At 33.9% G+C, this 16,920-nt stretch overlaps 1 protein-coding gene across 16 annotated transcripts; it reads right to left on the minus strand.

Annotated features, from left to right (window-relative positions):
* Positions 1-5,156: 5,156 nt before the first annotated feature.
* On the minus strand, positions 5,157-9,304 carry LOC141693378 (uncharacterized). 16 transcript variants are annotated; one of them, XM_074498470.1, is made up of 8 exons: positions 9,068-9,304; positions 8,295-8,334; positions 7,533-7,657; positions 7,343-7,450; positions 6,923-7,262; positions 6,595-6,697; positions 6,374-6,485; positions 5,157-6,255 (listed from the first exon to the last, which is right to left on the minus strand). In XM_074498470.1, exons 2-5 carry the CDS (start codon positions 8,325-8,327, stop codon positions 7,217-7,219), a joined length of 312 nt encoding a protein of 103 aa, XP_074354571.1. In that variant the 5' UTR covers positions 8,328-8,334; positions 9,068-9,304; the 3' UTR covers positions 5,157-6,255; positions 6,374-6,485; positions 6,595-6,697; positions 6,923-7,216. The 16 variants fall into 16 exon arrangements, 12 of the variants coding, with proteins under 12 accessions (XP_074354571.1, XP_074354570.1, XP_074354567.1 ...); XM_074498469.1 differs by having other exon boundaries at positions 6,374-6,514; XM_074498466.1 differs by having other exon boundaries at positions 6,374-6,514; positions 6,595-6,804.
* Positions 9,305-16,920: the final 7,616 nt, after the last annotated feature.

The raw sequence follows: 16,920 nt of genomic DNA on the forward strand, positions 1-16,920 counted from the left end.
TACTCTTAAAATTCCGAAAGTGTGTGTCTTATTATTTTTTTTAAAATGGCTCTCAATTTCCAAATTATTTCGCATAATCTTGTTGGTTATTTTAATCCATATAAATGTGATGTAGAAAAATTTAAGCCGTGGATTAGATTTTTAAATGATCATTCGATTGTTAGCTCTGCTATTAAATCAAATGTGATTTTAAATGTTGATCTGCTCAGACTGATTTGCACAACCTCTACTGTGGCCGATGATTTTAAATCTTTTTCATTCACCGTGGAAAACACACAGTATGTGGTTGATGAAACAATCGTCAATCGAGCGTTAAATTTTCCTATGGACAATTTATGTAATTTGCCCTTTGAAAATGATATTTCAAACTTTTTCCATGCTATTCACTATCAGGGGGTGATTAATTTAACCAAGTTGTCTAAATCCAATTTGGTTTCTGAATGGGACATTTTCTTCGATACACTTTCTAAAGTGTTTGCCAACTGCACTAAATCCAACTTTCACAACATCACTTCCATTCTGCAGTATATTGGTCTAACGGTTGTTTTCAATCAAAGGATCAATTTTGGCAAACTACTTTTACCTATTCTTTTGAGACGTCTCACTACTGCTTTACGTGATCATTCTACAAATCGTAGGGTCTCGTGCTACTATGCTCGTTTTCTCATGCTCATAGCAGAACATATTCTCTCACTGAGCATAAAGCCCTTTTTGCTAACTCCCCAGTAACCGAACCCCCTCCAGTAAGTAAAAAGATATACACCCGCCAAGACACAACTTTCAAATTCATGCAAGTTCCAGTACTTGTATCTGCTTTCATGGCCACTTATATTCCTTTATCTATCTTCAATCTTCCCGGTCATGAACAACAAGCTCAACCTCTAGTGGTTCAAACCACCCAGGCTCAAATATCAGATGCTCTTCCTCTACAAGTAATAATTCCTCAAACTCAACCTATTCCTACTTCTGTTGAAAGACCCCAGTGGTTGATAGGACTGACCATGAAGTTGTAGAACCACAGCTTCAATCCCAGGTCATAGAGCCAAACACAGAGTCACAACCTATCTCAACCTCTCCCCCACTGTCTAAAATATTGCCTAGAAGGTTAGTAGGAAGTAATATGGTAGTGGATGTGAATGAACCCTCAGCTCTGCCTCCACCCAAGAAAAGAAGAACATTTACTGAGGCATCTGAAAGCCCATCCTTGTCCTCCCAACAGGACATGGACTTTGAAATGGCCACTGAACAGTTACTAGAAATATTCTCTCAACAGGATGAATCTATTGAAATTCGCCATAGGGCCATGGCATCCTGTACTGAGTCAAGCACAATTCCATTAATCACAATGGAAGCATACAGACCAGTAGATGATACTCAGGACACGGAGCGAGGAGTGCACATTGAGTCGGTTACAGTGCCTGCCATAGTTATGGCAGAAGAGCAGTCACATGCTTCTGAGGGAAAATCTGACTCTCAGCCACCTTTAATAGAGTCATTTTCTCCCCTCCCAGATCCAACACTTCTGGCTCCCTCACGGGATTCTCCACTCGCAGATTTATCTGGAGAAAGTGGAGGGCAACTCGGTCAATCTATCCCTGAAGCAATTTAGACATTTATTTCACATGAAATGATAGGTTTGACTGAGGATCGGGACTCGCGAATTCCCATTGCACCACCATTGACCTCTCTTGAAGAGGCTAGGGTGATTTTAAATGCAGGTACAGAAGATCAGCATCAGGAAGACTCCTCACGAGAAATTATATTGAGAGATACACATGCACGTGAGTTGAGTGAATCAAACAGGAGAGATATTCAGGTGAGCGCACACACAGACACAAACACTGAAAATCTGTTAGCTCAAATTGCTGATCTCAAGGAACAACTTGCAAAAGTCAGGCTGAAGCTCACTCATTCAAAGCACAAGTGGTTGAACGGTCTTCTTCTTCCACCTCTGTCAATAATCAGCTGGCTCTCATCAGGACTGAAATATCAGATTTGAAGACATCTGTTGTACCAAAGCTTAACTCAATCCAGGCATCTCCAACGTTATCAGCTGACGACATTTCAAACTTCTGCTCTCTACATACAAGAATGACTTCTCTTGAATACTTGGTTGAAATGAATCATTCACTAGATTCTTCAAGATTTCTGAAGATAGAGACGGGCATGGAACATCTGAATGAAGGGATGAAGCACATGTACTACATGATCAAAAATTCTCACTGCCCTAATGAAGAACAAAGGACTTTCTTTGAAGGGCCGTCTGGTGGAGGCTCAGGATCGGGAGGAGATGGAGGTCATGGAGGATCTAAGGGAAAGTCTATAGAGGATTCCTCAATTAAGGGGGAGAAGAAAGGGAGAAGTGAAAAGGGAAAAAAAAAAGATTCATCTGCGGGAGGCACAGAGAAGCCTGATGATATCTACTATAGTGGAGAACATGATGACTTTGATATTTGTGACGTTCCCACTGAACCAGTCTTGGAAGATAAAGATGGTTTCTTTGAAGCTGAGGAGGAAAGTGATTTTGGAGAATGGGAAGAGGACGCTCCAGTGGATCCTCTGTTTGAGAAAGAGTTTCAGCAGCAGCAGTCAGAGATGAAAAGAAAAGAAGCTGAACTCAAAAAGGTATCCCAGATCATTGACATGAGGAAAGACATACAAAGAACAGAAACTCTTCAAAAGCAACGTCTTCATGACATTAAAGCTCAAGAAAGGAGAAGAGATGTCAGACTAAAGATTGGTGAAAAATGGGATGAAGCTAGGATGGTACTTGATATGCCTCAGCTGAGCACAAACAATGATAGACAGTTTCTACACCTTCTGGACAAACTGGAGATCTCTAATCCAAACAATGACATGTACATGAATGCTATAAAGACTGAAGTCTCAAGGATCACAGCTGCCTTTGACAGATCACTAAAAGAGATGAGCATATTTGTATATTGTCAGAGCGAAGGATCTTTCAAGGTGTCACTTCATCTGTTTGAGAATCGTTCTTTGTCAGAGATTTGGGTTCTTCTCAACAAAGTCAAAAGAAGCTCAGAATTGAATGAAGTTCTTCGAGAAAGGCTCAAAGAGTTTGCCAGCAGGGCTAGTCCTCAAGTGGTCAACAATCCTCATCAGGTAAGATTCTTTAAGTCTGACTGTCTTCAAATCTGCCAGCTCGATTCACAATCTCTTAAAGACTACTCAGCTAAGCATCTGGTCTGGATGGAACATCACCTAAGAACTGCTGGATATTCATCCATGTTGAAAACTCAAGCAGCTGATTTGATTCAAGCTTATTGTGAAAAGAATATCAAAAGGTACAATCAGTTAAAGAATAAGCTAAAGACAGTTGGAGTTCAACCAGTCAGGCCAGACAGCTTCACTTCAGAAAAGGATCGTGTCTTTGATAAGGAGTTGCTTCAAGATTTGGAAGAAGGTGAAGAGTTGGAAGAAGGTGAATTCGGAAGAGAAGACAACTGAATTCAATTAGCTCAAAACTCAATGTAATATGATTAGAGCTTTACGAATCAAGATAGATTAATGTAGTTATATGTTCAGACTAGAGGAACATCTATCTTGTATTCACTTGTAAATTTCTTTTGGAATCTGGAAAATGTTAAATATAATCCAGAACTTTTCTGCTATTTACTTTGCATTACTGTTTATATCTTTTTCTTATTTGTTTGTTGAGTTATCCTCTAGGTATTTGTTGTTATTGTCTAACAAACAAATAGGGGGAGATTGAAAGGCATATGTCATAGCCTATTTGTTTATTCGAGGATTTAACTCAACTCAAATAAGAATGTAACAAGTAAATAGTGGTTCTATCGTCATAGAGATTTCTCAGAGTAACATATGTCAAAGAATTAAGTAACATTGTTCTTCTACAGACTTCATGACTTAATTCACTGGAAAAAGCTCAAGAAATTGATCAAGCCTCAGTGATATAAATCAAGATTGTGGATTTAATCAAGTGATAGAGATCTCGTCAGGGTATCAATTAATTACAAGGATTTAGTCTGAAGAAAATCAAGGGTATCAAGGTCAAGGCATGAAGAAACGTCACGGAAGTTAGTCACTCATGAACCAGACAGTACATCGAGTGTCAACATTGAAGTGGTGGAATTGATTCGTAATTGACAGTGATTTTCAGAAGGTTTTCAGAAGAATGGTTGCTGCTCAAGATTGGTATTAATTCTCTATTAATTAATTAAGTCATATAATTTAATTAAGAAAATAAATTAAATCTGCAAAGATTAATTTATTGATTAATTGAATTAATTGATTAATTAATTCAGAATTATTATTTGATTAAAAATCTGTTTTAATTCAGCAAGACAATCTTTTGTACTAATATGACAATCGGTATGACAATCAATAGTCATACCGAAAGTCTTGCTAGTTCTAAGGATAGTCCTACCGAAAGTCTTGCTAGTTCTAAGGATAGTCCTACCGAAAGTCTTGTTGAGGTAATTGGATTGTCATGCCAGCTCTTTTCACTCGTGTTGATTGATAAAAAGAAAAAGAAGCAGATCATTCTTAATAGAGCAGTGCATTGAATATCACACAGCAGAACACAGAACAAAAAGAAAACCTGCAGAGAACTTATTGCAAATTCATAGATCATTTATTTCTAGTATTTATTGTTAAATCCAATCCACTAGAAATACCTTTCTTGTTCTTGTGTAACTATCTAGCGGATCGAAATCCCTAGAACTTAATCTCAAATCGCTTTTAGGATTTGATCTTTTTATTGCAAAAATAGAAAAAGTTCATGTCGAATTTATTCTAGATTTGTGATAATTGATTTGAGATTAATCCCTTGTAAACGATACCGTTGTTGTAACACCTTTCAAGTTTAATAATAATTTTATTTAACTTGAATTTTATTTCACTTTTTATTCCGCATTTTATTCGATTAAACGGTATTGTTTGTATTCAACTCCCTTCTACAAACATATTGAGACCTAACAACGTCAGTTATATCCCAAACAAAGTGATGTCTATGTTCAATTTTGACTTGAACATGAAAGTCTTTGACATCAGTTTTTATCTAAAAGCTATGTACATTAACTTTTTTGACATCACTTTTTCTTCGATAAAAGTGATGTACAATTGCTTTTATAACTGACATATATCAAATATACTGAACTTGCACTCGGGTAAACTAAAGAAATAATAGGATTTAAATACATGCTTAAATACATAGTCTGGTCCTTTATCATCATCAAAATAAACTGCATCTTACATTGAAAATTTTATTACACAAATGAATACCCAAAAAAATCAGCTTTCACACTAAAAGAAATAAGTAAATAAGCGCCATAACAACTTAGCTCCAAACAGAAGCGAAGGAACATGAGTTTTGTGTTTTGACTCAAAACACCCTGCGATCTTCTTTGAAAGATTAATAGCTTGTACACGTATACTCATATTAGCGCTTTGACGTCATGACTCTGGACGGGATCTGCACTTTCTTCTGTTTTGCCCTCTTTGAGATCCAATTGAAAGAAAATATGGTGTTTGGAGGAGGTGGACGACTTTCTCTACAGCTTTTAATCATCCAATTGATAGCAATGTGTAATACTATACAACCGTATGAACACTGAACGACATGAGCACCCTATACATTTGGCTGCAAGAATTAGCCTTGATTTAGTTAAGCAAATCCAGAAGTATGTCATCAGTCATATTCAAAAATCAATTACAAGAACTCAAGAAGCATCAGCAAAATACTGATTTCTTGTCACGAAGATTTTCTAAGCCAGGTCTTATAGTGTGCTTGCTTCATCATTTTCAAAAAATTACAGTAATCAATTTAAGAAATTTATACTAAATAATGTATGTCAAACCACTTGCTTTATGCTTTATTTAATTATTTGGTGTTCTGTTTCAGTACTGGAAGTTTTCCTTCTGAGAAAGTATAGGACTATATGAGGTTCAATATATAGGTTGTTTTGTAATAATAAGTACTTCCCAAATAAATGATCAAACTAATGCGTACTCAAAGTATTAGTTCTTACTATCACTCATGGCATTACAAAAGAATAACAGGAAAAGAGAAGGATAAAAAGAAATGAAGCATAGTAGCCACTTGCACCCACTCATTCTGAACAAGAATTACATTGCTGGTGAGGGTGATGTGTTCCATGGATACCGCAAACAAGTAGTCTCATCTAGATCAGTGGCTATAATATGCATATAAATACCATCATGCAAGTACCAAATAAGCAACAATAGTAAACCCATTCAATATGCAGTGTAAGCCTATGGCAAAGAGAAAAAGAGAGACAATATTTAATATAACCATCAGGATTTTCAACCCATTCAAAATGCTAGTATTTATAAACACTAGCATCAAATAAGTTCTCAGATAAAAATATACCTATTTTCAACCATCAGGATCCAGGTATGCAGTAATTTTTGTGCTGATTCTAGGTAAGGGTCCAGGTTCCCGTGTAATTTTTCCAGCACGGAGTTTAATTGCTTTAGCAGTTCTAGAGGCATCATCTATGCATATTACAATCTTTATATGTAGTAAAAGTAATGATCAGCTTATAATGTATTTTATAGCTTACAATGTAAGTGAAGGAAAAAAGAATCAACCTGTGCATATGCATTTCCTTCGTCATATTCAGTGACTCCATAAGTGTATTTCAACTCTAGCATGTCATTTTTGTCTTCTGGTTGGAAAGTTGCTTAAACAGAGCTATAGAGAGTCCGTGGAAATTAGTTAAAAGTAGGTATACATAAATTTGGTCAATAATACACCCTGTCTTGGAGTGGTTTGTGTTTCTTTAAGCTTAGCAAGTAGACCTGTAGATGTATTGCAAAACTTGTATGCTGTGTGATAAAGGATTGTACAAAAAAATACACAGTAAAACTCTTCTGAGTTTTCCATAACCAAAAAAAAAAAAGCAAGTTCGAAAATTACCTATTTTTTGTGATTATTTCAGGTTAAGAATTTGATAGATATGGTAAAATGAACTCTCTCAACCTCTGAAAAGAAGATAAAAGTAAACCGCAACTGTGAGATATAAAACATGCCACATCTTTAGCCTCCCCTTTGTACAAAAATCCACAACAGCCGCATCAGGTCCCTTTCAATCTTTTGTTGGCATTATTGGTTCAACTCGCAGATTAAATATTACAGTCAAATAATATTTCTCTTTCTTTATCTGTGTTTGATTTCCAAGTTTTGTTGTCTTCCCCTCCTTAGTTTGAAGTGTTACCAGGAAACCACTTGAATCATATCATCTGTAGGATACCAGAGACTATTATGATTTATAAGTTTGCTAATTTGATTTATATAATAGGATAAATATTTTTTAACTAGTTAAAGACACCCACGCACCCACGTGTCTTTGATATATTAACTACAGCTTTCTTACACAAGCAGACCTCCAAATCCTTGAATTCACTCTTTATAATCTCTGTCAGTGCTACAAACATAGATGCATTTCTGGATATGATTCACAGACTGAACACTTAATAATTTTAATATGTAAATAATATATTTTCTTAGGAAAACTCGCCATATTTACCTTAGTACATAGTAGTAACAAAAGTATGCTGATATGAATGTTTGAACAATTTCTGAAATAAGAACCACGGAAGGCCAAAGTCCATATCCCAAAGCTATAAGCAGATGGCCGCGAGTGTTCAAAACCTGTCAAATAAAGCATTAATATTTTGATACATAGACAGTAACGTATGTGGGTTGGTTACATATACTCAACTACATCTAAGTTTTCTTGTTTGGTTTCTTTTGACCACTTTGTCCAATAGATTTTAGTGATCACAAATCTTTTTTATTATTTTTTTTATTTTCAAATTCTAATTATCGCTGTTCTCCGGTCGCCTAATTTTGTCCAGAATTGTGTTCCATATCATATACTCCAAAACAAAATTCAATAAACAATAGTTATGATACTAAACATCAGTAAATTTTTATGATAAAAATCAATAAACATATAATTTAAAGTAGTTTTAAATTTATGTTTTGGCAGCAGAGGTAACAAACGGGTGGAGTCCTATCAAAATGAGATATCATTGTATGGGCTTCCTAATACATATAAAGAAACACGACTAATTCATTTTCTAGAAGGTACAACTCACAAGGCATGCCTGACAATCATATCCAGCTATTCGGGCAACAGATGAACAACACATTGATATTATGCTTCTCTCAAACAAAATTATAAGAGTTATATAGCTGATTGTTTGTAGTTATCTTAACATACATAACCAAAATTATTCACCGCAGTCAAACAAACACCTATTTCATTCAAATTAGGAAATCAAACCTGGAGACGAAGCATCATGAGTGTTAACATCATCTGAGGCCTGTATATCAAGAGATATGATGCTTAGAGTTCTTGATAAATTAATTCTTATTCAAAATATGATGCTTATAACAAATACAATACATTACAAGCAGAATCCCAATTTAAAAATTAGGGTTTTGATTTAAAAAATCCCAAATTCAAATATGCTTATACATGTTAATCGGGTTAAATATCAAAGTGGTCACTCAACTGAACGCCATATATCAGTTTAATCATCAAAATTAACGGGGTATCATTTGAATCACTAAAGTCATAATAAATATCATACATATACCTCAAAATATGTGTTCGAGAATTAAAATTTATTTTATGGAGTTCTATATATTTTTCTTGAAAACCAAATGAAAATGTATGAATTCTAGTATTTTCTATAATATAATAAGATTTTTTAAAATTTATCTACTATTTATTTTTAATTTTGTAGTCATTTGCTTTATTTAAATAAAAATAATTAGTAGATAAATTTTTAAAAATCTCAAAAAATCATCTAAAATATTATGAAGTCATAACTTTTCATTTGGTTGTAATAAAATTTAAAAAAAATATTTAGAACTCCATAAAATAAATTTTAATTCTCGAGCACATATTTTGAGGTATCTGCTTGATATTTATTATTACTTTAGTGATCCAAATGATACCCCGTTAAGTTTGATAATTAAATTGATATATGACCTTCAGTTGAGTGACCACTTTGATATTTAACCCCATGTTAATCTACTACATTTACTCACCGAATTAGGGTTCAAAATAACAAATCCAGCCAAGTCAACCAACCCACCTTATCCTCTCATCGAATCAGAGTTTAAAATGACCAAATTGGGATGAGTACTTGAGAGGTAAAAGTTGAGAGTATAGAGGTGGGTAATTGGGTGAGTAGAAGACCAGATTTAGGGTCTTTGATGGTGAGATTTGAGAAAAAGAGTTTCTAGAGAGAGGGAATCGAGAGAGAGCTATGAGAGAGAGATGATAGAAGACATCGGTTTTCAAATAAATAATATCTTAAAAGTCGAAAGACATCGAATAAATGCGGGGTGATGTCTATTATGTTTCAGAAATCAGTGGCATCAGTGACCAATGTCTAATATGTGATGTCTATTAACATTTTTCTTGTAGTGATACCACAAAACGTATTAGATCCAAACCAAATCAAACATTCAAACCATCACATGTCTAAAACTATGACAACAATAATTATTTTAACTAAACAAAATAGTTCAAGTTCTTTACTAAACATTAGAAAAAAAAAGATAAATTTAATAAAATAGTAACACTAGGAAGTCTTCACATTCTCATACAAGATCTGGAGCTTTAAAATTTAAGAACTGGTGTGGTTTCATTTCTGAACGTTAATCTGACGCCTTCTTCAAATTTCATAGGAGAAAAGCCTAGCATTTGAATTAGTTTGCTGATGTCCATTGATATGTCAGCAGGGGACTTGACACCGCGATCAATCTGAAAAGTAAAGACTTAAATATAATATGTATAGGGAGTAGAGGAAATCGATATCCAATTAGGTGAATGTGATTGATTGAATGTTGCATGCTTTCTGGAAAGGGCACAACTCGCACAAATGATTAAACAGAAGTGTAAACAATGATATGATGACTGAGAAAGTAACTTTTGATTCAAGGTTCAGTGTTTATGGTAGACTTACTAATGAAGCTGATATTGGTTTGAGGAATGAGCTCTAACAGCCGCCATAGTCTGTCTGGCCCCCTAACATTCAGGATCAGTTGCATTTCATTACATCCTGGACATAACACAAACATAGTGTCATAACAAACATAAAGATAATAAAAGAATAAAATAATGGAAAATGGACCAATTGAATCATATGCACGAAGGTAAATCAGTGATGTTATAATGAATTGTGACTAAAATTTAATGTAAGTTATCTAGTAATCATGTGATACAACAGATTAGATTTATCATATGATGAACAACATGGCTGCTTCAATCTCTGATTATGAATAATTTATAATATAGTTTTTACTTGTACTCAAATTCTTTATATAGAAAAGGCCAATTAGGCTTCGGGCACTTGTGAAGTGATCTAAAGGATGGCACATAAGTGATGTGTTTTTATATTAACACCATGGATCCAAGTGGTAATTATAACTTATCATATATAACAGTTCCAGTGCTCCGTATACTGATTTATTGTGCTTAAATTTATGAAAACAGCAGATAGAACATGTAAAATGTACAATGGCAAACCTGACATCCATCTCCAAGTCAAAGTTTGTATGATGGTTACTACATCGTCGATATAGATAGGGCAACAAAATTCATCACGATAAAATTCAACTTGTCGTCCTTTGGCAAGAAGACTATCAAGCCACTGCAGTTATCAGGTATTGAACAATAAGTTTTTTAAGTGATATGCATCCATTATCTAGAATACAATTTCCTTTTAAGAGTCAGTTTCATACGTTCAATGTACAGTTCAGTTTCTTAGTTTCAAACGTTAATTTATAGTTGGTTTAGTCCTAATACAATTAGCTTCTCTGCAACAGTTCGCCTACTATTGATAATCGAGATTCTATTACCTGGGTTACACTTATCAGGTAGCTCTAGGCTATTAATTATGTATGTCGATAATACAACTTCATTGCTTTCTGAAATTGACTTTATGTGCAGAACTATTTCACCAGCAGCAATGTGCAGAACTGTTACCTTATTCAAATATTTTAATCTTCCTTGTCTAGGCCCACCCCTCCATGAATGTCAACATCGATCTCTTATTATTGTTCATCAACATTTTCCTTTGCCTTTAAGCAAGCTCTGACCCATGTAATGAACATTACAGCAGTAATGTAAGGAATAAACAAGAGTAACTAAAACTTATTGCATCATGGTTTTAATGTTGTTACTTGCATTCAAGTAACTCAATTCCATTATAGATGAATAAATTGCACTTCCATTCAATACTTAGTATCCACTTCCGCTCTAGAATGAAAACACTTAATGGGCATACACATATATACTACCGCCAATTCATTAAACGAAACCTCTAATTAATCAATTCATGTATAAAATAATGAAAACATATAGGAATCCAAGCAAAATAGGCATAATGAATCCAAGTAAAATTATCAAATAAAACTCTGACCCTCGGCTGATGAATACCCAGTTCAGCAAATACAATGAAATTTTTTCAAAGAAAGCAAGGTAACCTGGAAGCAATGTGAATAATATGATGAAATCACCCTTTACAAATGAAAGGGCTCAACCGAAATATAATACACTGAAGTTGTGGAAAAGATAAACTACTCCCGTTTCGAGATTCCAATAACTACAATCTCTGAAATACAACACAATACAAAATGTAAATATCCAGGTCTTACTAGATTCAAACTTATAAAACTCCAAATGAAACTCTAAATTTAAAATTCAAATTAAAGAAGCCCTAAAATCAAAGAGAAACATGAATTACCTAAAGTTAAAGCGAAGAAATCGAGTCATATGAACTGAAAACAAGAAACCCCTAATTGGAAGAGCCCTTGCCAAACTATATTAAGAAAAACCCTAATTTGAAGAAGAAAATTTATTTTACATGAAGATATTTATAGAGAGGCTATGTATCAAGGAGAGGTTTAAGAGAGAGAGAGAGAGAGAGAATTTTAGGAACAGTACAAGAGAGGGAGAGGAGGAAGAGAGTGTAATAAAAAGATAGAAAGTGGGTTGGGCGGCTTTCATCCAAAAAAATGGCACTCTCTTTGAAATTTTTTACAAATTTTTCCCGCTTTTAAAAAGTCTCCAGAAAAAGTATACAATTTATAATTTATAATTTTAGTAAATGATATTGAAAACATTATTTTAGAACAAAATTAGTTATGTATTTTGTTACTTACATAATCTGTATATTTACATTTTAATAAATTTTATTTTTAAAAATGTGTACATCAATGCTCGTATCAGAATGAATGAAAATTATAATATTTTAATTTTTTATTACTTTTAAAATTTTATATTAAAATTTTTAAATTTTGAACTTTCTAAAATTTTACCCAGGTTAGTCCAAAAAACTACCGCTTCTCCAAAAGTTTTGAGCCTACTTTAGTCCGCCTGATCGAGAGCCCGAAATTGCTATTTTTTTATTAAACTTTTAAGTTTAAATAGTGTTCAAATTTTTTAATAATAAAAAATTATCAGTTACTAATTAGTACAGTTTACAAAATTTAACATATATAATTTATTTTATCAGTCTTAGCTAATATTAAAATTATTGCTTAATTATGTTATCAAAATTGATTAATTTTGAAGTCAAATAGTTATATAAATTTAATTATTTGTAAAATATTACTTTTTTATCCATTAAGACCCTATTGTAACATAAGTTTTCACATGTTACCGTATGTAACACTTTGAAGCTAAAGTGACATGTTACGAAGGCTATGGCAACATCAAACACACTAGGTTGAGGTAGGCTAAGATGAGCAAGGTAACATAATTTTGTAACATGCATAAGACGTTATTAGGAAAAAATAATCTTATATAGTCCAGTAGCACATTATTATGAAACTTCATAAGACGTTATACATAAAATTTAATGGCTCAATAGATATAACAATTATCTAACTGATAGGGCAAATGGGACAGTCTCTTATGTAAATGGGACAGACCCTTTACGAATGAGACAGGAAATGAGACGGTCTCAACTACTCTGTAGAAAATAAATTACTGAAATAAAAATGCAGTAATAAAGAAATTAAAAAATTGCAGAAAAGCAAGAGTTTTCACTTGGTTCGGCCCCTAGACCTAGTCTATGGCCTAAATCCAAGTCCACATGCCAACTAGCATATAAAATATATTATATCAACGTTAATAAAAGAACTTACGGTCTTTTCCTTGATTACAAATATAGCATCTTAAAGAAACCCTTTCTCGAGCTACCTTGCTACCTAGCCCACTCCTATTTCTTAGCTTTCTAGCTACCTTACTATACTTTGAAATCAAGCTTTGCCACAACCCGACACAAAGTTGATATACATACACGAGTACAAGAATAAATAAATTGATTACAACTCAAACTATATCTTGTTTGACTTGATTTGTATGTCGAGAAGAAGAAAGTGTTTCAGGTGAGAAGAAATTGACGTGAAAGCATTAGAGGCAAATCTGAAATCGTGAGTTGTATTTATAGGCAAGTTCTAACAGATTTTATTTTCAAACAAAAGGATAAGATAGATAAGATTTAAAATAAGTTTGTTTGAAAATATTTGAATGAATCTTGAAAGCTAATCTGTTAGTTTGTTTGAAATAGATAAACCAAGTAAAAGATAAGTCTTAAATGATTCAAACTTGGTTTATAAGATAGGGTTTGTTTCAGATAAGATAAAAAGATACATATCCAGTCAATACAAGATTTATATAACCCTAACAAACCTAAACTCCATTCCTGGAAAGTCTGATAAGTAATGATATGATCTCAGATTCTTCCAATTTGTTTTCTTCATTCTGTTGTTGGAAAACTTATCATCATAAACACTGTAGATTAACATTCTCCCCCTTTTATGATGATGAGAAAGAGAACATAAATGCCCCCTTATCAAAAACACTTAAGGCCTGTAAAACAGAATTAGAGACAACATAACATATTACAATTTATAATATATGTGCAACAGATATCTGAATGAGAAAATATAAATGAGACAGTAAACAAAAAATACATCAACATAAATATCTCCCCTTCATCATAAAAGGGGATCTTAGTCTGAATCAGAAACGGTCACCGGAGCCTTGCCTTTCTTGTCCTTCTTAGCATTTTTCTTGGCTGTGAAGACAGGTTCGGCACCGAACTCTGAGAAGAACTTGTCAAATGCATCACGATCAGGAGCTTTACCATCACGTTCCCGAAGCCAATCACAAATCTTTGTTTTGTATTCTTTCCTGGTCATGCCAAAAACAGATGGAGGAGGAATGACTTGTAGAGGCAGAGGAGCAGTGATCTCTTCAAGTGTATAGTCTCATATCCAATCTTTCTTCCGGTGCTAGTACATCTTAGCCTTGTCCTGCATCGCAGAGAGCTGCTGAGATACGAACTTAGTCTCGGATCCCAGCTGGAAGAATGGCTTAACGAATTCCTTCTCCCTCTCCTTAGCTGTGGTACACATACCCTCTTGTAAAGAACTAAACTCATAATCCACTGTTATTGATAACCGTTTATCATGAGCATACAAAACATCAAGCTTAGATTCAATAGCATCAATTGACTGACAAACTTGTTTGTTAAACAGTTCATAAGCGGCTCGCATTATGCTAACCTGAGAAGTGAAAGAACCTAAAGACTCTACTGAAGCATAGTGCTGATTTAACGAAGCTAAAGCAGCATAATCCTCATTCAAGTTGGATAACAGAGAGTTGAGGACAGAAGTATTATCTTGATCATTTAGCTCAGAAGTATAGTGTGGTGATTTGGGCAAGCCACCAAAAGAACGATGGGCATCATCAAAGAATAAATCATTTGAATTAGAGACTACAAGACCATTTGCAGTCAACACCGACAAATCAAAAACAACACTTAACTTTTCTGACTTAACAGACTCAAAAGGAACATGAAAATAAGTAAAAATCTTTGTAAAAAGGGCTGGATAAGTAAGGTGCATGGATTCATGTGTCAAACAATGACTCATGTTATTGATAATTAATGATGCAACATCACAAGGGATTTTCTTAATAAAGATAGTCAATAAAATTAAATCCTGAAAAGTCACCCTATCTCTACCACTCCTACAAGGAAAAACGTTTGTTTGAAATAATTTAAATAGTAGCAAAGAAAGAGGAGTTAAGTCTAATACTGAGGGCTTCACGGACATATCAATGAAGTTCTCACCAACAAGTGTCTTCAACTACTCTTCATACTGCAAACCAGGAACATCCATAAATGCTTGATGTGTTGTATACGGACAAACACCTTTATCAGAAAGATTCCCTATACGAGCAAGAAAATCAGCCTTGAATACAATCGGAGTACCACGAACACCAGAAAACAATCGGACCTGCTTTCTTTCGTATGTCTTTCAAATGAGTTAGGAGATGCTTCGCTGGATGCTTCAGAATTAACGACAGTAACACGGTGACATTTGGAGCCTGATGGAACGACGGTTGGGGTTTAGTTAGCGGTGGATCTCGATCGACGGGCCATTGGAGAGAGAAGTTGAGGGTTAAGAGAGAGAGAGAAATAAAAGATTTTTGGGGATAATGTGAGGGTGTAGTGAAGAAAATGAAGAGATTAAGAAAGAGGGGTTAAATATGAGTGAGAAGCCAAAGAGTTAGAGGTGGAAGTGGAAACGAACAGAAGAAAGAAAGAAGTGATGTACTGAAAGAGAAGTACATGCACGAAGAACGAGGATATAATAAGTCTAATCAAAAGATATACTAAATCTATTTGCATCATACACGCAAAAACATACGGACTAAAAATAATAAAATAAAATAATACTAATAATCACACAGTCACATACATAACATAAACACATGCAATAATTATGTATTAACACGGAACTATATTCCCTATTAATCACAAAAATAAAAGATACAAATATATATATAAATATTATGACATAATGCACAATTAATCACATAAAATTACATGAAACACATACATAGTTCACGAAGCATTAGATAAAAACGATCTTCAACTAAAGGCTTAGTGAAGATATATGCATGTTGTTTCTTAGTAGATATATAAATAAGCTCAATATTAATAGGAATATTTGAGAAAGAAATACCAAAATATTTAAATGTTTGTTGCTTTCACAAGATCTGAGCACAACAACTACCAGCTGCTATGTACTCTCCTTCAGCAGTAGAAAGAGCTACATATATTTACTTTTTACTATGTCATGCAACCAAACAATCACCTAAAAATTCACAAGCACCGCTTGTACTTTTTCAATCAACAATAATCCCAAGTCACTCGTACCCTTTAGATATTTAAAAATACGTTTAATGGCATTCAAATGAGATTCTTTAGGTTGATACTGAAAATGAGCACACAAGCATACACTGTACATAATGTCTAGATGAGAGACAGTTGATTATAAAAGAGATCCGATCATACCTTGAAATTTAGTGACATCTACAGGTGTACCTTATTCATATTTAGTGAGCTTAACTGAAGTACTCATTGGTGTAGCTTTAGGTGTTACATGTTCAAGGGCAAACTGTTTGAGTAGATTCTTAATATATTTTCCTTGGCGAATGAATATTCCTGCATTAGACTGATTAATTTGCAAACCTTGAAAGCACTGCAATTCACCCATCAAACTCATATCAAATTCCTTATGCATGCAATCAGAATACCACTTACACAAAGATTTGTTAGAAGATCCAAATACTATATCATCTACATAAACTTGAACTAAAAGGAAGTTATCACGTTTATGAAATATAAAAAGAGTTGGATCGAGTGTATCGCGACTGAAGCCATTGTTTACAAGAAATTGACTGAGACACTCGTACCAATATCGAGGGGACTGTCTCAATCAATAGACAGATTTCTTGACCCTGTAACCATAGTTAGGATACATTTCATGAACAAAACCTAGAGGCTGTTTTACGTATACTTCTTGTGATGCCC

Source organism: Apium graveolens, chromosome 10, assembly GCF_009905375.1.
Source record: "Apium graveolens cultivar Ventura chromosome 10, ASM990537v1, whole genome shotgun sequence".
Lineage (NCBI taxonomy): Eukaryota > Viridiplantae > Streptophyta > Magnoliopsida > Apiales > Apiaceae > Apium > Apium graveolens.